The 20,148-nt window shown below is 42.6% G+C and overlaps 1 protein-coding gene across 4 annotated transcripts in view; it reads right to left on the reverse strand.

Annotated features, from left to right (window-relative positions):
* CEBPZOS (CEBPZ opposite strand) overlaps positions 1–20,148 on the reverse strand; it is a 24,703-nt gene extending 4,555 nt beyond the window's left edge. The window contains exons 1-2 of one of the 4 annotated variants that reach the window (XM_079941456.1): positions 19,830–20,148; positions 6,968–7,152 (exon numbers count right to left, since the gene is read on the reverse strand). In XM_079941456.1, the coding sequence (XP_079797582.1) occupies positions 6,968–7,095 (128 nt within the window). In that variant the 5' untranslated portion in view covers positions 7,096–7,152; positions 19,830–20,148. Of the gene's footprint in view, positions 1–2,241; positions 2,445–6,967; positions 7,602–19,829 lie in introns of those variants that run through there. The other 3 variants (XM_079941455.1, XM_079941457.1, XM_079941458.1) reach the window with 3 other exon arrangements.

Below are 20,148 nucleotides of genomic sequence, written 5' to 3' on the forward strand. Positions count from 1 at the left end.
GAATATAGAATGGTGGGAGTTAGGGTAAAACTTTTTCTTAGCTGAACTAGGAATTAAATAAGATATGATCTAATGGGCACAATATGTGAAGTTCTTTATGAAGTACCCTACAAAAGTATGGTTATTCTGCAAGTCGTTGTACATGTTTTATAGCTAGAAGTTTTCATTTATTTATACAACATACTGAACTATGTGCCACAGTTCTGGGCATTTTATATAAAGTTGAGCAATAAACTGGTTCTTGTTCCTGAGGAGCTGCTATTCTAAGCTGCAAACTAATTACGTCACCCAAAGGGCTTGTTAGAAATGCACATTCTTGGGCCTCAGAGAGCAATTCCCCAATCCCCAGGTTCTGATTCAGCAACTCTAGGGTTGGTGCCCAGTAATCTGCCCTTTTGCAGGCAACTCCAAGTGACTTGTATACAAGAGGCCTCTGGACCACATGAGGGGAACACTGACCACCATCACCCAGTAAGTGGCAAAACTAGACTTCAAATCTTGATTCTCTTCCTATAATTAAAATAAAAGCCAGTAAGAAGGAAGGGCTTAAGTCTTTATTCTCTTTCACTAAAGCAAAAGCTAACAAGGAAAGGGCTATATAACAAGTGAAGAAAATAGCATATATGACTTACTGAATATATGAAATGTAAACCCAAGTTGTTGGTTTTTTTTTTTCCTTTTGGCTGTGCCCATCAAAGTCAGGAAGGACAGGAGAACAGTGGTTTTTAAACTCAGGATTTCAACACTGTCCTGTGTATGCTCTGTAACACTTTTCCATTCTCCGTGTGAGGTGACACCTCCTCTCTAATACTCTGCAACTCCAGCTCTCCCGCTCATTCCATTCAATTTTAACTCCTTTTCGCAATGTCTGAGGGTGGGCATAATTAAATACCCTACTTTGGTAGGATTATCCTAATATTGTAACCAGGTGTCCCTCCCCGCCAGCCCCCAGGTTCCCTTCTCTCATTTTGATAATGTGATCACCCTAGGGACTAAAAGATTAAAACTTTATTATTCTTACCTAAGAGAAGTGAAGTGGAGGGAGTTAAAAAAGAACTTACACATAACCAAGAGGCAGTGAGGGAGTGGGAGACTTGTTTTGCTTTGTCTACTACTATGCTGTACATAACTGACAGGAAATAAGCCATGATCAGTACAGGGAGCTCTCCTGGGGTTATTTTTAATGTTCAAAGGGTGAAACACAAAACAAAACAAAGCCTGCCTGCAGTCAGATCCACAGTGTAAGGACTCCAAGTAGAGTTCTGCTTTGTTTTGTTGGGAGGGAGAGAGGATAAGGGTTCAAAAACAAAGTCCAAGTAACAGTATAGTAAAGCATTTACCTTTCTTAAAAACGGATATACATACATTTTACATTCCAAGTCCCTCAACTTCAGAAAAGGTGTTTATAATGACTGATAAAACCCATTTGATAAAGACCACCAAAGGCATAGCCATCCACGACAGGTTACTAACGGGCAGAGACGGAGTTAAGACTAGACAAGATTTTGGAGAAGGATGGAACTCAGGTGAAGTTTAAAATAAAGCAGTCCTTTGATGGGCTCGAAGAAAAGCAGGGCTGTGTGTCATGAGGTTACATCACACTGGGCTGAGAAGCTGACTTAGGGTGCACAAGCTTAAGACAAATGTGCAATGTTTGCGTCCGAAAACGCCTCGTCTATGCACCAAAGCTGGAGATCGACGCGGCTCAGCATCTCCAGGCAACATTTCAAACAGCGAGGTCTTTCCTCACACTCCAGATGTGGGACAAGGTCTCCCTGCTACGACCCCAGGTTCAATTACAAGGGCACTTTTTCCAGGTTCCCACGGTCAAGCGCCAAGCAACCACCGACGCCTCCGAGAGTGGCCTCGGGGAGGCTACCCGCGATCCTCAGCCCCTCGCGGCCTCCGCATCTCCGGTGCCCCGGCTCCAGCCAGCTCCCCAGCTCCCCCGGTTCCCCCCCACACCCAGCTTCTCGCCCCCACCCGGGCTCCCAGCCAGGCGCCGACACACGCGCAGCGCAAGCAGCACTGCACCGGTGCCGCGCCAAGGTCATTGAGCGACCCGGAAACACTCGGGCCGGGCCGGCGCCCCTCCGGCGGACGCATACAGTGACACCGAGTGTTCTTCGTATCGCCCCAGAACTCTGCCGAGGTCCCCCCAAAAGCCTGCTCTGCTCCCCGCTCTGAAGACCTGCCAAGGGAGGCAGCTGAGCGAGCAAGAGACCCGCACGCGTACCTTACCTGAGGCACGTAGTCGCCGGGCTGCGCAAGCTCCAGGGCTGGCAGAGCCCCGCCCCTCCCGGGTTGGGCCCTCCCCGCCCCGCCCCGCCCCACACCGTAATCACCCGTTACTGTTCTCTTACTAAAAGTCTACCCTGACTGCAAGCTGCTTACATTGTTTTATTTAATCCTCCCAACAACTTTGTGTCATGATAGGTGCTATGAGTATCTCATTTTACAGAGGAGGTGCGAGTTTAACCCTGCCCACAATTAAACAGTTAGTAAGAGCCAGAACTTTGATTTGAACCCAGGGCACTGACTGGAAAGCCTGTGCTCAATCATTTTTCTACACCCTTCAACCCAAAGTGGCATCAGCAACATTGGCATCACTTGGGAGCTTGTTAGAACTGCAGACGTACTGAGTCAATCTACATTTTAGCCAGATCCCTAAACAATTCGTTCGTAAATCAAAATTTGAGTCACTGCCTGTACTGCCTACTAAATAAGAGGAGGAAAAGCGGGGAATGAAAAGGGGAAAGGGGAGGAGGAGGAGAAAAGGAATATAAAAAGGTCTAGGAAGGTTCCATGTGGTTGGGCTACACCCCACAGGCCTGCAAGCTTTGTAGTTGCTAGCCTGGAAACCGAAGAAACAGCCTGGAGACAGCAACAGAGACATCAAAAGATTACGGACAGCAGATCTTACACATCTGAAGCAAGGTCCTGGAGCAACACCCCACTGTGTGTGGCAGAGAGTGGACAGAACATGGCAGCAATCTTCGCTACTTTGGAAGGGAGGGGGTGAAGGAGGCTACCATTTACAGGTGGAATTGATATCAGGTTGGCCCATCAGGGAAACCAGCCGCTGGGGCCGGGCGCAAGCAAGTAGGCAGTTACTAATTAAGCCCTATAACTAAGAGGATTGGATAGTCATGTGAGTGAAGCAGGGACTGGTCAAGCAGGGGCGGTAGAGAGCAAGAGAGCAGCCATCTTCAATGCTGACCGTACACATGTGCATGACAAAGCCTGAAATACTCGAAACAGTTAGACACAGATCTACCTTCACTGAAGTTATAGTCAAATGGGGGGGTAAAATATATCCACAAATAACTAATGAAGAGTACACCATAATTAGGGTCTTGTTCTGATTTGAGGGATCCATGAAGGTGTAATAGTTGGAGCGTTGTTAATGCCAGGTAAAGGAAATGCCCCTGAGGAGCTTTCTGTGACTGCCTCAATTTTCTTACTCAACCCCTGTGAGCAGATAGGGTAGGGGGTCCCTGGAGAAAGAGAAGCAGGCATGGCTTTCTTGACATAAGAGAAGCCATTTTTGGCCTAAGCCATTTTGTGATCCAAGCCTGGCCGCAATGCTTGCCCTTGAACAGGTCTCAGTAATTAATAATCTTAAGGGAACAAAATGACTCTTATGGGGCAAGAGAAGGAACAATAGCAAGATAATAAGTCAGGTTGTAAAGACTCCCAGTTCTGTTTCAGTGGTAAAGGTTAGCCTGAAGCACATTCTTGAGCTGTTTTGCAGAATTCAAAACCCACTCAACCACCAGATCAACTGGAACCTAAAGAAGATGAGTTGACCTTTTCTGACACTTGTGACTTCAATCAGCTAAAGTTTGGATTCTCTCAACCTGTGCCCCAATTCTATGCTGAATTCTCCTCTGTTCAAGCCCCTCCATGAATATGCATATACCACCCAAACCCCTTCATGAATATGCATGCGCCCCCTTAGCTTAAAACTTCCCCAGTCTTGCTGTTCAGGGAGACACTGCTTTGGGAAAGGTCCCCGGTGTTCTCCTCACTGCAAGTAATAAGTCCTTCCTTCTCCCGATCTTTGGCTTGATTGTGTCTTTTGGTCTGACACCCACCAAGAGGAGACCCAGTTTGTGGTCAGCCCCACAGTCAGCTGATATGGTTCATTGGCACAACTGAACAATCATAAATGTGATAGATACATGTGAGAAATATGGGTGCGTAAGCTATATTTGTTTAAAGCATGTCATTATTAGTCAAAGTCACCCAGGGCTATACAGATCCAGAGCCCCAAACCATCCCTCCCGCTACTGGTATCCTCTTAACGTCTGGGCTTTGTACAATCTTTTGATCTCTTCTATCTGCTCTATAGAAACTGTCTCTCACTTGAACCTCCATTTTTTTTTTTTTTTTTTTTTTTCGGTACGCAGGCCTCTCACTGTTGTGGCCTCTCCCATTGCGGAGCACAGGCTCCGGACGCGCAGGCTCAGCGGCCATGGCTCACGGGCCCAGCCGCTCTGCGGCATGTGGGATCCTCCCGGACTGGGGCACGAACCCGTGTACCCTGCATTGGCAGGCGGACTCTCAACCACTGCGCCACCAGGGAAGCCCTGCACCTCCATTTTATTAGCATTTTGTGTCTGACTTTCTCTCACGCTTTCCTAAGATCTCTTTTAGTACTAAGATGCTTTTTATTTTGTCTGTTATTGTTTTTGCTGTCGTAACCTATTTTTCTCAAAACTTTTCAGACCTCCACCCCACAGGCGTTACCTACTCTGTTGAGGTTCGCTTTCCCCTCCAACGAGGACATGCACAATCTTTAGAGATTCATTCCCATTCAAAGACTCATCCACAATAAATACTTCTCATTTTAAAAGCAACCTCTATGACTTCCAGCAACTTGTTTAATATAGAGATACATAGATATTGGTATACATCACTTAAGGCACTACTCAGTGCCTTGAGCTGCCAGGCCCTGCTATGTTGGTTTGAAATATTAGAGCCTCAGTGTTAAAGGAACCAGGATGACAAAACAAATTAGGAAGGTAACTGGAATGGTTCAGACTGAAAAAAAGAAAGAAAATAAAAAAGCTTGATAACAAAGACTAAAATAATTGCACAGAAACTCAATCACTTCCACTGGGGAATGTATATAAACTAATTAATGGAGGTTGTTAATTGACAACTAGACTAGACTCTAGTGGAGACTCTTACCAAGCTGATTCAATCACTGAATTGGAGTAGAAGGCAGAGGATGTTGGGGGAGGTGGGAGAGACTCTGGTGGCAGGTTTCCAAAGTGGCACTGATTCTCACAAGCGTCAAGTGGAGGGACACACAAGTAGCAGGTATAAGGGCTGTGCCTCTACATAATCCGGGCGAGAAGGTAACTAACCTGCCCCAGCCCTAACCCCAGAATGCAAATACTCAAGCTCCCCCATTCAAAGTCCCGGCCATCCTCCTCCAAGTCTCCAGCACCCATCCCAAAGGGTCCACGTTCCCAGTGTGGTCCTGATTTGCTAACTCTAGCAGAGGGATGCAAGTAGCCACGAAAAAGCCCTCCTTGCTGCATCATGCCTGAGACACAGAAGCTGGCTAAAGTTCCAGTCTGCTGTAATGGTCACAAATGCAAGGGCAGCAGGGATCTCCACGTTAACAAGAATAAATTAGGAGTTTGAAATTAACATATACACACTACTATATATAAAACAGATAACCAACAAGGACCTACTGTATAGCACAGGGAACTATACTCAATATTTTGTAATAACCTATAAGGGAAAAGAATCTGAAAAAAAATAGATATATGTGTATGTATGACTGAATCACTTTGCTGCACACCTGAAACTAACACAACATTGTAAATAAATACTTCAATTAAAAACAAACAAAAAAATAAAAACCAAGTACCTAGGAAATTTTACTCTAGATAACCCATTGCTGCTGGTTGCTAAAGGGCACCTACTGGACAAGAGGGGCCCAGGAACTTGGGGTTGGCCTAGCCTTCCCTTCAGTTGGCCCAGGACACAGAGCAGTGGAGAGCTGTGGCCTCTGGGGCACTGTCCCCGAAGCAGGGGCGGTGGGAGCAGGACCCCAGCTCTGCCGGCTGCCGGCCTCTGGAGTGGAGTGGTTCTCCATCACCCTCAGTCTAGGAGACCAAAGTGTTACCAGATAAACCGTTCTGGATCCTGAATGTTTCCAGCATTCACTTTTCATGGACTCCATTCCTGACTTCCTCATGGTCAACTTCCAATGAGGGGAGCCAGTTTTTAGTAAAGTCCCCAAATACAGAGGTTACACCTCTCTCCCTACATATTGGATTCCAAGCTAAATTTCAATCCTGAACTGCACTGAGAAGTAGCACTTCTCTTGCTAAAGAAGAGGGAAAAAAACCCAAAACACAACTTAACCTGAAGGGGCACCCCACTACGTAGAGAGGAAGATGGCACAGGAAGGGCCAGTTTACCTGCCCCTAAAAACCAGCCTTGGGCCAATCAGCACACAGGAGCCCTCTGCTACATAAACCCTGCTTTACTAATTAGCCTTGATTTCAATCACCTTAGACTTTTTAAAGATCACCTGTGCTTGTGCTCTCTCTCCACACACAGGCCTCTCTCTCCCTCTCCTTCTCCCTCTGTGTAAAGGAGCTTTAAAGAAGCCTCCCATGGAACTTCCCTGGTGGTGCAGTGGTTAAGAATCCACCTGCCAATGGAGGGGACACGGGTTCGAGCCCTGGTCCAGGAAAATCCCACATGCCGCGGAGCAACTGGGCCCGGGCGCCACATCTACTGAGCCTGCGCTCTAGAGCCCGTGCTCCATAAGAGAAGCCACCGCAATGAGAAGCCCGCACACCACAGCGAAGACCCAACACAGCCAAAAATAAAATAAATAAATAAAATATAATATAATAAGCCTCCTAGGCTGCTGCCACCAGAGGCAAGAGCCAAGCCAGGGCAGCACCATCTGTAGAGGTCCACCACCACTTACCTCAGGCCTGGGTGGATCCAGAGGCCAAACGGGAAGCTGGGATTTCGCAGAACTTCAGGCCCACCTGCAGTCAAAGGCTCACTAGTGCAAATGCATGATCCAATCTGGGTTATTTTGCAATCATGCATGCCAGACAATTAAGAGTCAAGTACTCAGAATTGTAACGTTGACAGGTTGCTGTGAACCTAGGGAGACTAACAAGAATCAGAGATCACATTACCAACTCCAAACAGCCCCCAAATCCTCCTATAATTACAGGCATTAGTGTCAGAACAGGATCCAGCCATGTTTTTTTTTAACATCACTGTATAGTCATTTTCACAATATTGATTCTTCCAATCCAAGAACATGGTATGTCTCTCCATCTGTTTGTGTCATCTTTGATTTCTTTCATCAGTATCTTACAGTGTTCTGAGTACAGGTCTTTTGCCTCCTTAGGTAGGTTTATTCCTAGGTATTTTATTCTTTTTGTTGTGATGGTAAATGGGACTGTTTCCTTAATTTCTCTTTCTGATCTTTCATTGTTGGTGTATAGGAATGCAAGAGATTTCTGTGCATTAATTTTGTATACTGCAACTTTACCAGATTCATAGATGAGATCTAGTAGTTTTCTGGTAGCATCTTTAGGATTTTCTATGTATAGTATCATGTCATCTGCAAACAGTGATAGTTTTTCTTCTTTCCCAATTTGGATTCCTTTCATTTCTTTTTCTTCTCTGATTGCCATGGCTAGGACTTCCAAAACTATATTGAACAATAGTGGCAAGAGTGGACATCCTTGTCTTGTTCCTGATCTTAGAGGAAATGCTTTCAGTTTTTCACCATTGAGAATGATGTTTGCTGCGGATTTGTCATATACGGCCTTTATTATGTTGAGGTAGCTTCCCTCTATGCCCACTTTCTGGAGAGTTTTTATCATAAATGGATGTTAAAGTTTGTCAAAAGCTTTTTCTGCATCTATTGAGATGATCATATGGTTTTTTTCCCTCAATTTGTTAATATGGTGTATCACATTGATTGATTTGCATATACTGAAGACTCCTTGCATCGCTGGGATAAATCCCACTTGAGTGTGCTGTATGATCCTTTTAATATGTTGGTGGATTTTGTCTGCCAGTACTTTGTTGAGGATTTCTGCATCTATGTTCATCAGTAATACTGGCCTGTAATTTTCTTTTTCTGGGGATATCTTTGTCTGGTTTGGGTATCAGAGTGATGGTGGCCTTGTAGAATGAGTTTGGGAGTGTTCCTTCCTCTGCAATATTTTGGAAGAGTTTGAGGACAGGTGTTAGCTCGTCTCTAAATGTTTAACAGAATTCACCTGTGAAACCATCCGGTCCTGGACTTTTGTTGGAAGATTTTTAATCACAGTTTCAATTTCATTACTTGTGATTGGTCTGTTCATATTTTCTATTTCTTCCTGTTTCAGTCTTGGAAGGTTGTACCTTTCTAAGAATTTTTCCATTTCTTCGAGGTCATCCATTTTATTGGCATATAGCTGCTTGTAGTAGTCTTTTATGATCCTTTGTAGTTCTGTGGTGTCAGTTGTAACTTCTCCTTTTTCATTTCTAATTTTATTAATTTGACAAATCTTTATTAAGATTTTGATATGCCAAGACTTGACTCTGAGTTTAAGCACCCAATACTCTCAGAACCACTCTTTCACCTCACGGGAAACCTGGTGTTCCTGTTCCTTGCCCATATTTCTTCCTGTTTCACCATGTACTTCAGTGTGAAGGTAAAATGAAGTGCTGCTTCTGTATTCAGGTACTTGCATTCTAAATTTTAGCTCTAATATGAAATAAAAAGTTGCACTTCCTGTTAAGATAATTCCCAGCTTTAGTAAAAAGATCCAGATGATTTTTAAAACCAAGGAAGTCTTCTAGAACCACCTAAATTAGCATTAAAATGTTCTACAAGGTGAGTGAGACATGATTCTAGCTCCAGTGTCTCTGGAAAATGTTTTAACTCGGTGTAGTATTTTGGGTTTTGAAGTCTTTTGATACCTATAATTTATCAGAAATGTTTATTTTTCTCTTTGGGTATTGTTAAAAGTACTTTTTGCATTTTAATTGTTACTTCACCATACACAAAGATACTTTTCTATGCAATGTGCCTTTTATTTTAAAATGGAAATGAGCGAGAAGATAAGCTTCATTTAATAGTAATTCACTTTACAGAAAATTTTCCTAAACTATATATATTTTTTCTTAAGATATATCTATATCTTGCCTTTACATTGCTTACAGTTTGGCTATATCACATACGTTCATGAACATATCTACGTTTATCATACGTTTATCTAGTTTTATTACAATTAATCCATTTTCCCCCTGGATATTATTCTAATCTTTTTAGGAACTCTAAGATTTTCTCATGTCTTTAAGTGACTTTTCGCCATGCAGTTTAGTGGAAATGGCACTCTATCACTTCATCAGAAAATTACCAACTGTGTGATTTTTGCACAAAGCACTTAAAACCTCAAAGCCTCTTGTTAATCTCTAAAATGGGCATTACAATATCTACCTGAGAGGATTGTTGTGAATGAATGTAAAAGCACTTCCAAAACTGAAAAGTGTAATTTGAAATAAATCAAGTATTATGACTACTAATCATCACTTGGACCCATATCATTGATTTAAAAAAAATTTTTAAGTCATTCTTTGCCCTTTTGCTTGAGTTGGGATCTCTACTAACTTTTCACAGAACAATTCACTATAAATGTCTAAATATCATTTCATTGCTTGAAATAATGTGACCGAGCAGTGAAAGCCTCCTACAAGCATGGAAATAAACAAAGCCTTAGCTCTCCCCACACACATAACATATACTAAAGGTCTGATTTTAAGATAAAAGCCATCACCCTGGCAGATTCAACAGGTAGCTTCATTTTTTAAATTATCAGTAGATTACGAAAACGAATCAAACACAGAGTTCTTATACTGACAAGAATTTCTCTTATAAAATATTTGTCAGATATTTATGTGACTCTGCATTTTCAGGTTCTGTTAGGATATTTAACTGCATGGAGTTTTGCTGGTTTAAAAAAAAGATATAGGGGTGCCTTCAACATGGCGGAGGAGTAAGACGTGGAGATCACCTTCCTCCCCACAAATACATCAAAACTACATCTACATGTGGAACAACTCCTACAGAACACCTACTGAACGCTGGCAGAAGACCTCAGACTTCCGAAAAGGAAAGAAACTCCCCATGTACCTGGGTAGGGCAAAAGAAAAACAGAGACAAAAGAATAGGGATAGGACCTGCACCTCTGGGAGGGAGCTGTAAAGGAGGAAAAGTTTCCACACACTAGGAAGCCCCTCCACTGGCGGAGACGGGGGGTGGGCTAGGGGGAAGCTTTGGAGCCATGGAGAAGAGCGCAGCAATAGGGGTGCAGAGGGCAAAGCGGAGAGATTCCCGCACAGAGGATTGGTGCGAACCAGCACTCACCAGCCTGAGAGGCTTGTCTGCTCACCTGCCGGTACGGGTTGGGGCTGGGAGCTGAGGCTATGGCTTCGGAGGTCAGATCCCAGGGAGAAGATGGGGGTTGGCTGCGTGAACACAGCCTGAAGGGGGCTAGTGCGCCACAGCTGGCCGGGAAGGAGTCCGGGAAAAGTCTGGACCTGCCTAAGAGGCAAGAGACCATTGTTTTGGGGTGCGCGAGGAGAGGGGATACAGAGCACTGCCTAAATGAGCTCCAGAGACGGGCATGAGCCGCGGCTATCAGCACGGACACCAGAGACGGGCATGAAACGCTAAGGCAGCTGCTGCAGCCACCAAGAAGCCTGTGTGCAAGCACAGGTCACTATTCACACCTCCCTCCTGGGAGCCTGTAAAGCCCACCATGGCCAGGGTCCCGTGATCCAGGGACAACTTCCCCAGGAGAACACATGGCGTGCTTCAGGCTGTTGCAATGTTACGCTGGCCTCTGCCTCTGCAGGATCACTCTGCATTCTGTACCCCTCCGTCCCGCCCCCGCCCGGCCTGAGTGAGCCAGAGCCCCCTAATCAGCGGCTCCTTTAACTCTGTCCTCTCTGGGCACAGAACAGATGTCCTCAGGCGACCTACATGCAGAGGCGGGGCCAAATCCAAGCTGAACCCCAGGAGCCCGTGCGAACAAAGAAGAGAAATGGAAATCTCTCCCAGCAGCCTCAGGAGCAGTGGATTAAATCTCACAGTCAACTTCATGTACCCTGCATCTCTGGAATACCTGAATAGACAACATATCATCCCAAAATTGAAGCAGTGGACTTTTAGAGGAACTGTAGACTTGGGGTTTGCTTTCTGCATCTAATTTGTTTCTGGTTTTATGTTTATATTAGTTTAGCATTTACAGTTTATTATCATTGGTAGATTTGTTTATTGATTTGGTTGCTCTCTTCCTTGTATATATTCTTTTCCTTTTCCTCTTTTTGTGAGTGTGTATATGTATACTTCTTTGTGTGATTTTTGTCTGTATAGGTTTGCTTTTGTCATTTGTCCTAGAGTTCTGACTGTCCTTTTGTTTTGTTTTGTTTTTTTTAGTATAGTTTTTAGCACTTGTTATCATCGGTGGATTTTTTTTTTGTTTGGTTGCTCTCTTCTTTCTTTCTCTCTTTCTTTTTTTAAATTGCTTTTTAATTTTTTATTTTTAATAATTTTTCCATTTTAATTATTTTATTTTTAAAATTTATTTTTAATTTATTTATTTCCTTTTTTTTCTCCCTTTTCTTCTGAGCCATGTGGCTGACAGGGTCTTGGTGCTCTGGCCGGGTGTCAGGCCTGAGCCTCTGAGGTGGGAGAGCCAAATCAGGACATTGGTCACCAGAGACCTACTGGCCCCATGTAATATCACATGGCGAAAGCTCTCCCAGAGATCTCCATCTCAATGCTAAGACCCAGCTCCACACAACGACCACCAAGCTACAGTGCTGGACACCCTATACCAAACGACTAGCAAGAGAGGAACACAACCCCACCCATTAGCAGAGAGGCTGCCTAAAATCATAGTAAGTTCACAGACACCCCAAAACATACCACCTGATGTGGTCCTGCCCACCAGAAACACAAGATCCAGCCTCATCCACCAGAACACAGGCACCAGTCTGCTCCACCAGGATGCCTACACAACCCACTGAACCAACCTTACCCACTGGGAGCAGACACCAAAAACAATGGGAACTATGAACCTGCAGCCTGCGAAAAGGAGACCCCAAACACAGTAAGTCAAGCAAAATGAGAAGACAGAGAAATACACAGCAGATGAAGAAGCAAGGTAAAAATCCACCAGACCAAACAAATGAAGAGGAAACAGGCAGTCTACCTGAAAAAGAATTCAGAGTAATGATAGTAAAGATGATCCAAAACCTTGGAAATACAATGGAGAAAATATAAGAAACGTTTAACAAGGACCTAGGAGAACTAAAGAGCAAGCAAACAATGATGAAAACACAATAAATGAAATTAAAAATTCTCTAGAGGGAATCAATAGCAGAATAACCGAGGTAGAAGAAGGGATAAGTGACCTGAAGATAAAATACTACACATAATTACCGCAGAGCAGGATAAAGAAAAAAGAATGAAAACAATTGAGGACAGTCTCAGAGACCTCTGGAACATTAAATACTCCACCATCCGAATTATAGGGATCCCAGAAGACGAAGAGAAAAAAAAAGGGACTGAGAGAATATTTAATGAGATTATAGTTGAAAACTTCCCTAATATGTGTAAGGAAATAGTCAATCAAGTCCAGGAAGCACAGAGAGTCTCATACAGGATAAATCCAAGGAGAAACATGTGAAGACACCTATTAATCAAACTATCAAAAATTAAATACAAAGAAAAAATATTAAAAGCAGCAAAGGAAAAGCAACAATTAACATACAAGGGAATCCCCATAAGGTTAACAGCTGATCTTTCAGCAGAAACTCTGCAAGCCAGAAGGGAGTGGCAGGACATATTTAAAGTGATGAAGGAAAAAAACCTGCAACCAAGATTACTCTACCCAGCAAGGATCTCATTCAGATTTGATGGAGAAATTAAAACCTTTACAGACAAGCAAAAGCTGAGAGTGTTCAGCACCACCAAACCAGCTTTACAACAAATGCTAAACGAACTTCTCTAGGCAAGAAACACAAGAGAAGGAAAAGACCTACAATAACGAACCCAAAATAATTACGAAAATGGGAATAGGAACATCCATATCGATAATTACCTTAAATGTAAATGGACTAAATGCTCCCACCAAAAGACACAGATTGGCTGAATGGACAGAAAAACAAGACCCATATATATGCTGTCTACAAGAGACCCACTTCAGACCTAGAGACACATACACACTGAAAATAAGGGGATGGAAAAAGATATTCCATGCAAATGGAAACCAAAAGAAAGCTGGAGTAGCAATTCTCATATCAAACAAAATAGACTTTAAAATAAAGACTATTAGAAGAGACAAAGAAGGACACTACATAATGATCAAGGGATCGATCCAAGAGGAAGATATAACAATTGTAAATATATATGCACCCAACATAGGAGCACCTCAATACATATGGCAAATGCTAACAACCATAAAAGGGGAAATCAACAGCGACATAGTAATAGTAGGGGACTTTAACATCCCACTTTCATCAATGGACTGATCATCCAAAATGAAAATAAGTAAGGAAATACAAGCTTTAAAGGCTACATTAAACAAGATGGACTTAATTTATATTTATAGGACATTCCATCCGAAAATAACAGAATACACATTTTTCTCAAGTGCTCATGGAACATTCTCCAGGATAGATCATATCTTGGGTCACAAATAAAGCCTTGGTAAATTTAAGAAAACTGAAATCGTATCAAGCATCTTTTCTGACCACAACACTATGAGACTAGATATCAATTACAGGAAAAAAACTGTAAAAAATAAAAACACATGGAGGCTAAACAATACGCTACTAAATAACCAAGAGATCACTGAAGAAATCACAGAGGAAATCAAAAAATACCTAGAAACAAATGACAATGAAAACATGACAACCCAAAACCTATGGCATGCAGCAAAAGCAGTTCTAAGAACAAGTTTGTAGAAATAAAATCCTACCTCAAGAAACAAGAAAAATCTCAAATAACCTAACCTTACACCTAAAGCAATTAGAGAAGGAAGAACAAAAAAACCCCAAAGTTCGTAGAAGGAAAGAAATCATAAAGATCAGATCAGAAATAAATGAAAAAGAAATGAAGGAAACAATAGCAAAGATCAGTAAAACTAAAAGCTGGTTCTTTGAGAAGATAAAACAAAATTGGTAAACCATTAGCCAGACACATCAAGATAAAAAGGGACAAGACTCAAATCCATAGAATTAGAAATGAAAAAGGAGAAGTAACAACTGACACTGCAGAAATACAAAGGATCATGAGAGATTACTACAAGCAACTCTATGCCAATAAAATGGACAACCGGAAGAAATGGACAAATTCTTAGAAAAGCACAATCTTCTGAGACTGGACCAGGAAGAAATAGAAAATATAAACAGACCAATCACAAGCATTGAGATTGAAACTGTGATTAAAAATCTGCCAACAAACAAAAGCCCAGGACCAGATGGCTTCACAGGAGAATTCTATCAAACATTTAGAGAAAACCTAACACCCATCTTTCTCAAACTCTTCCAAAATATAGCAGAGGGAGGTACACTCCTGAACTCATTCTATGAGGCCACCATCACCCTGATACCAAAACCAGACAAAGATGCCACAAAAAAATAAAACTATAGGCCCATATCACTGATGAACATAGATGCAAAAATCCTCAACAAAATACTAGCAAAGAGAATCCAACAGCACATTAAAAGGATCATACAGCACACTCAAGTGGGATTTATCCTAGGAATGCAAGGGTTCTTCAATATACGCAAATCAATCAATGTGATACACCATATTAACAACTTGAAGGAGAAAAACCATGTGATCATCTCAATAGATGCAGAAAAAGCTTTTGACAAAATTCAACACCCATTTATGATAAAAGCCCCCCAGAAAGTAGGCATAGAGGGAACTTACCTCAATGTAATAAAGGCCATATATGACAAATCCATAGCCAACATCGTTCTCAATGGTGAAAAACTGAAACCATTTCCACTACGATCAGGAAGAAGACAAGGTTGCCCACTCTCACAACTATTATTCAACATAGTTTTAGAACTTTTAGCCACAGCAATCAGAGAAGAAAAAGAAAGAAAAGGAATCCAATTTGGAAAAGAAGAAGTAAAACTGTCACTGCTTGCAGATGACATGATACCATACATACAGAATCCTAAAGACGCTACCAGAAAACTACTAGAGCTAATCAATGAATTTGGTAAAGTAGCAGGATACAAACTTAATCACAGAAATCTCTTGCATTCCTATACACTAATGATGAAAAATCTGAAAGAGAAATTAAGGAAACACTCCCATTTACCACTGCAACAAAAAGAATAAAATACCTAGGAATAAACCTACTTAAGGAGACAAAAGACCTGTATGCAGAAAACTATAAGACACTGATGAAAGAAATTAAAGATGATACAAACAGATAGAGAGATATACCATGTCTTGGATTGGAAAAATCAACATTGTGAAAATGACTCTACTACCCAAAGCAATCTACAGATTCAGTGCAATTCCTATCAAACTACCAATGGCATTTTTCACAGAACTAGAACAAAAAATTGCACAATTTGTATGGAAACACAAAAGACCCTGAATACCCAAAGCAATCTTGAGAAAGAAAAACGGAGCTGGAGGAATCAGGCTCCCGGACTTCAGACTATATTACAAAGCTACAGTAATCAAGACAGTATGATAGTGGCACAAAAATAGAAATATAGATCAATGGAACAGGAAAGAAAGCCCAGAGATAAAGCCACGCACATATGGTCACCTTATCTTTGATAAAGGAGGCAAGAATATTCAATGGAGAAAAGACAGCCTCTTCAATAAGTGGTGCTGGGACAACTGGACAGCTACCTGTAAAAGAATGAAATTAGAACACTTCCTAACACCATAGACAAAAATAAACTCAAAATGGATTAGAGACCTAAATGTAAGGCCAGACACTATAAAACTCTTAGAGGGAAACATAGGCAGAACACTCTATGACATAAATTACAGCAAGATTCTTTTTGACCCACCTCCTAAAGAAAGGGGAATAAAAACAAGAATAAACAAATGGGACCTAATGAAACTTAAAGCTCTTGCACATCAAAGGAAACCATAAACAAGAAGGAAAGACAACCCTCAGAATGGGACAAAATATATGCAAACGAAGCAACTGACAAAGGATTAATCTCCAAAATTTGAAGCAGCTCATGCAGCTATCAAAAAAACAAACAACTCAATCCAAAAATGGGCAGAAGACCTAAATAGACATTTCTCCAAGGAAGACGTACAGATGGCCAAAAAAACACATGAAAGGATGCTCAACATCATTAATCATTAGAGAAATGCAAATCAAAACTACAGTGAGATATCATCTCACACCGGTCAGAATGACCATCATCAAAAAATCTAGAAATAATAAATGCTGGAGAGGATGTGGAGAAAAGGGAACCCTCTTGCACTGCTGGTGGGAATGTGAATTGGTACAGCCACTATGGAGAACAGTATGGAGGTTCCTTAAAAAACTACAAATAGAACTACTATATGACCCAGCAATCCCACTACAGGGCATTTACCCTGAGAAAACCATAATTCAAAAAGAGTCATGTACCAAAATGTTCATTGCAGCTCTATTTACAATAGCCAGGAGATGGAAACAACCTAAGTGTCCATCATGGGATGAATGGATAAAGAAGATGTGGCACATATACAGTGGAATATTAGCCATAAAAAGAAATGAAATTGAGTTATTTGTAGTGAGGTAGATGGACCTAGAGTCTGTCATACAGAGTGAAGTAAGTCAGAAAGAGAAGGACAAATACCGTATGCTAACACATATATATGGAATCTTAAAAAAAAAAAAAAATGGTTCTGAAGAACCTAGGGGCAGGAGAGGAATAAAGACACAGACCTAGAGAATGGACTCGAGGACACGGGGAGGGGGAAGGGTAAGCTTGGACGAAGTGAGAGAGTGGCATGGACATATATACACTACCAAATGTAAAATATATAGCTAGTGGGAAGCAGCCGCATAGCACAGGGAGATCAGCTCGGTGCTTTGTGTCCACCCAGAGGGGTGGGATAGGGAGGGTGGGAGGGAGACGCAAGAAGGAGGAGAAATGGGGATAAATGTATATGTATAGCTGATTCACTTTGTTATACAGCAGAAACTAACACACCATTGTCAAGCAAGTATACTCCAATAAAGATGTGAAAAAAAAATGGGTTCCTTACTGACAGATATCATTATGGTAAACAAGGTATTTGGAAAGGCTAACAATAATGGTGCTGGCAGAAGCACTGGAGGAAGAAAAAGCAATTCCATACCTGGAATAAATGCTTACTCCACAGAGGGCAATCCCTCTCCACTCCACGATGGAAAGGCTCCATGTAACCCACCCGTCCCCAAGTGGCAGGCTGGTCTCCTTCGGTGTATGGGGTACTTGTGCTGGGAGCTCAGTGTTGGTCTTTGCTGTTGGAAGGCTGGGTGCTCAGCAGCCGGATCAACCTTGACAAGAACTCCATGTTGATGAAGTCACACACATCATCCACTCCTATTGCCGAAGGCTCTTCATTTGTGTGGAACAAGCAAGCACTGGGGTAGCTGGGGAACAGCCCGACTGACATCTACAGTTTCTTGCACAACTGCTTCTCAAAAGTCTCCTCAGCGGGGGGTACCTTTGATGAATATTCACAAGGGGACCCAATACACTCATCCTCTTTGTCCATTCCAAGTGATCACCCACATCCTTTTCCCCAGACCTCCTTATCATCAACCCTCTGATCTTGCTCTTTCCAAATCTCTGAATATCCAGGTAAATTGCTAGCTACTGGTACTGTCCAGGCCACTAGCTTTATCGCCTTCCAAGTGACAACTAAATATAGTTCCACCTGCTCAAAGTTCCACGAACTGGGAAGATTTTCCTTTTTCCCATTATCTTTTAGGGCTACCTCCCTGAAGTGCTGTCGGAATATATCAGTCTACTTCCAATTAATGCTAGCGTATTGTGCTTCAACTGAATTTTTCTTTCTAAGTCACCTGTTCACAAGGAACTCCCCATGAGACCAGGGATGTGGGTTGATAGAGTGGGAGTGAGTGCCATGGGGGTCTCACGTATCTGCTCATGTAACACACCTGTGGGCTGCCATCTATTTCAGTACTAGAAACTCCAGGACCAGTTTACCACCACTAAAGATCTCTGGTGAGCAAACGTTTCTGACTACTGCTCTGACCCTGCTGCCCTTTTTTTTTGGAGGGGCGGGTGGAGTTAAGTGTTGCCACATGGCCTTTGCCACTCTGGGAGCCATAATCCCCATTGAAATCAGGTAGTTTTTCAATGGCAACATCTCCCATCAACATTCTCCAGGCACAGTGGGCAGCCAATACAGAGCTTTTCAAAGATGAAACTATATTTCTGAATGCCTGGTGGAGGGTCCTTTGGATATTCTTGGGGGACACGGTTAGAAAATGAAGGAATAGGTTGCATATGATTAATCTACTCTAATATTCCTGACTCCTTAAGTATTTTTGATTTCTTCATCTGTATACTTGGCATCACAATTTCACTTAATATGGGCCACCACTGAGCCCAGGTTATAGTAAGCCAACTAAACAAACTCTTAGAACCATTCCCAGCTGCTGAAGCCAGCACACTGAGTGCATAATCTAAACTATGTTCCGTCTTTCATGTCACCTTTAGAAGCATATCCATGCACTTTTCTTGGGTTTCTGCTGATAAAAATTAGCGAAATCTTGTAATTCTTTCATTATGTAAACTATATCCTCTGGATCAGATCTTGTCTGTATCCTCTTGGGGCCTTCTAGCATCTGATTCTAGTTCTAGGAGTGAAGACAAGAGGGAGGAATGGGGCGTTTGGAAATTTCAGCACGTCCTTGCAAGGTGACCAATTCAGGCTCTTCAAGCTTGGCTGTACCAGACTTATCCAACAAGGATGGAAGGACTGTGGTGACTCAGCAGAATTTAGGAGGGCAATGGACTCATTCAAATCCACCCAAATTCCCAGGTCCTCATTCTTTCCCAGTCAATAGCCTCAATGTTCCTAGAAGAGACCTGGTGAGGCTGCAAATTAAAGTTATATAGAAATTCGGCTACCTGCAGCACTGGACTCTGTAGCTAATTTCTGCTCCATCAGCCTTGAGACTACATGAAGTAAGAGGTTCTTCTGGGGCAGTCATAAAAGCTTGTGTCCTCTGACCATGCTTGAGCTTGTCAGAGCTTTCTTTCTTTAAGCTCTTTTGGACAGTTCAGGGGCTTCAGAAAGTCAGAAAACATGTCATTGCTACTGCCATTGCATCTGAAACAACCACCCCACACCCACGAAGCTGGGAAATGGACTCCTGCAAACGAACGGCCACTACAGTTGGAGATTTCTTGTCATCTCAAAGGGTCACAGAAAGATGTCTCTGCCTCCTATCTGCCTTCTAAACCTCCCACCAGTGCTTCATATTTGGGGAACTTAAATCAAGGAAAATAGTGTTTAGCCATTGATACCCTGCAATACGGGGGTGGGGGGTGTGTGTGCAGAAGAGATATGGGAAAGGATGCCTGGAGCCAATGGTCAATATGTAATGTATACTTGAAATCCATCTTGGAACTGCCTCTCTCCCTCACCCTCACTGGGATATTGAGGTACAGGATCCTGGTTCTAATTCCAGCTCCCCTGCTCACCAGCTGTTACTTCTCTGTGCCTCAGGCCTCAGTTTTCTCATCTGTTAAATGGCACCTACCTTGCAGTACTGTTATGAGGTTAAGTCTTCAGCACTCCTCAGTCACTGTGTCAAGGTGCCAGTATTACTCTGGGAGTGTGTCATAGTCCCTTAGGTGAGTAGGATTTCTTACAACTCTGGGACTACTGGTAAGGACTTTGGTGGTAAACTCCAGGAGGTCCCAAAGGCAGCAGGTAGCTCTCCTAACTGCTGGATTGGCTGGTACTTGATACAGCAGCTGGCAAGTACCTGTTGAATGAATGGATGGATGGGTGGAAACAGATAGGGAAATTATGCCCCCAGGCCTCTTCATCCCCAGCCTGGTTAACGTGAGGAGAAG

The sequence above is a fragment of the Stenella coeruleoalba genome (genome assembly GCF_951394435.1).
Source record: "Stenella coeruleoalba genome assembly, chromosome: 13".
Lineage (NCBI taxonomy): Eukaryota > Metazoa > Chordata > Mammalia > Artiodactyla > Delphinidae > Stenella > Stenella coeruleoalba.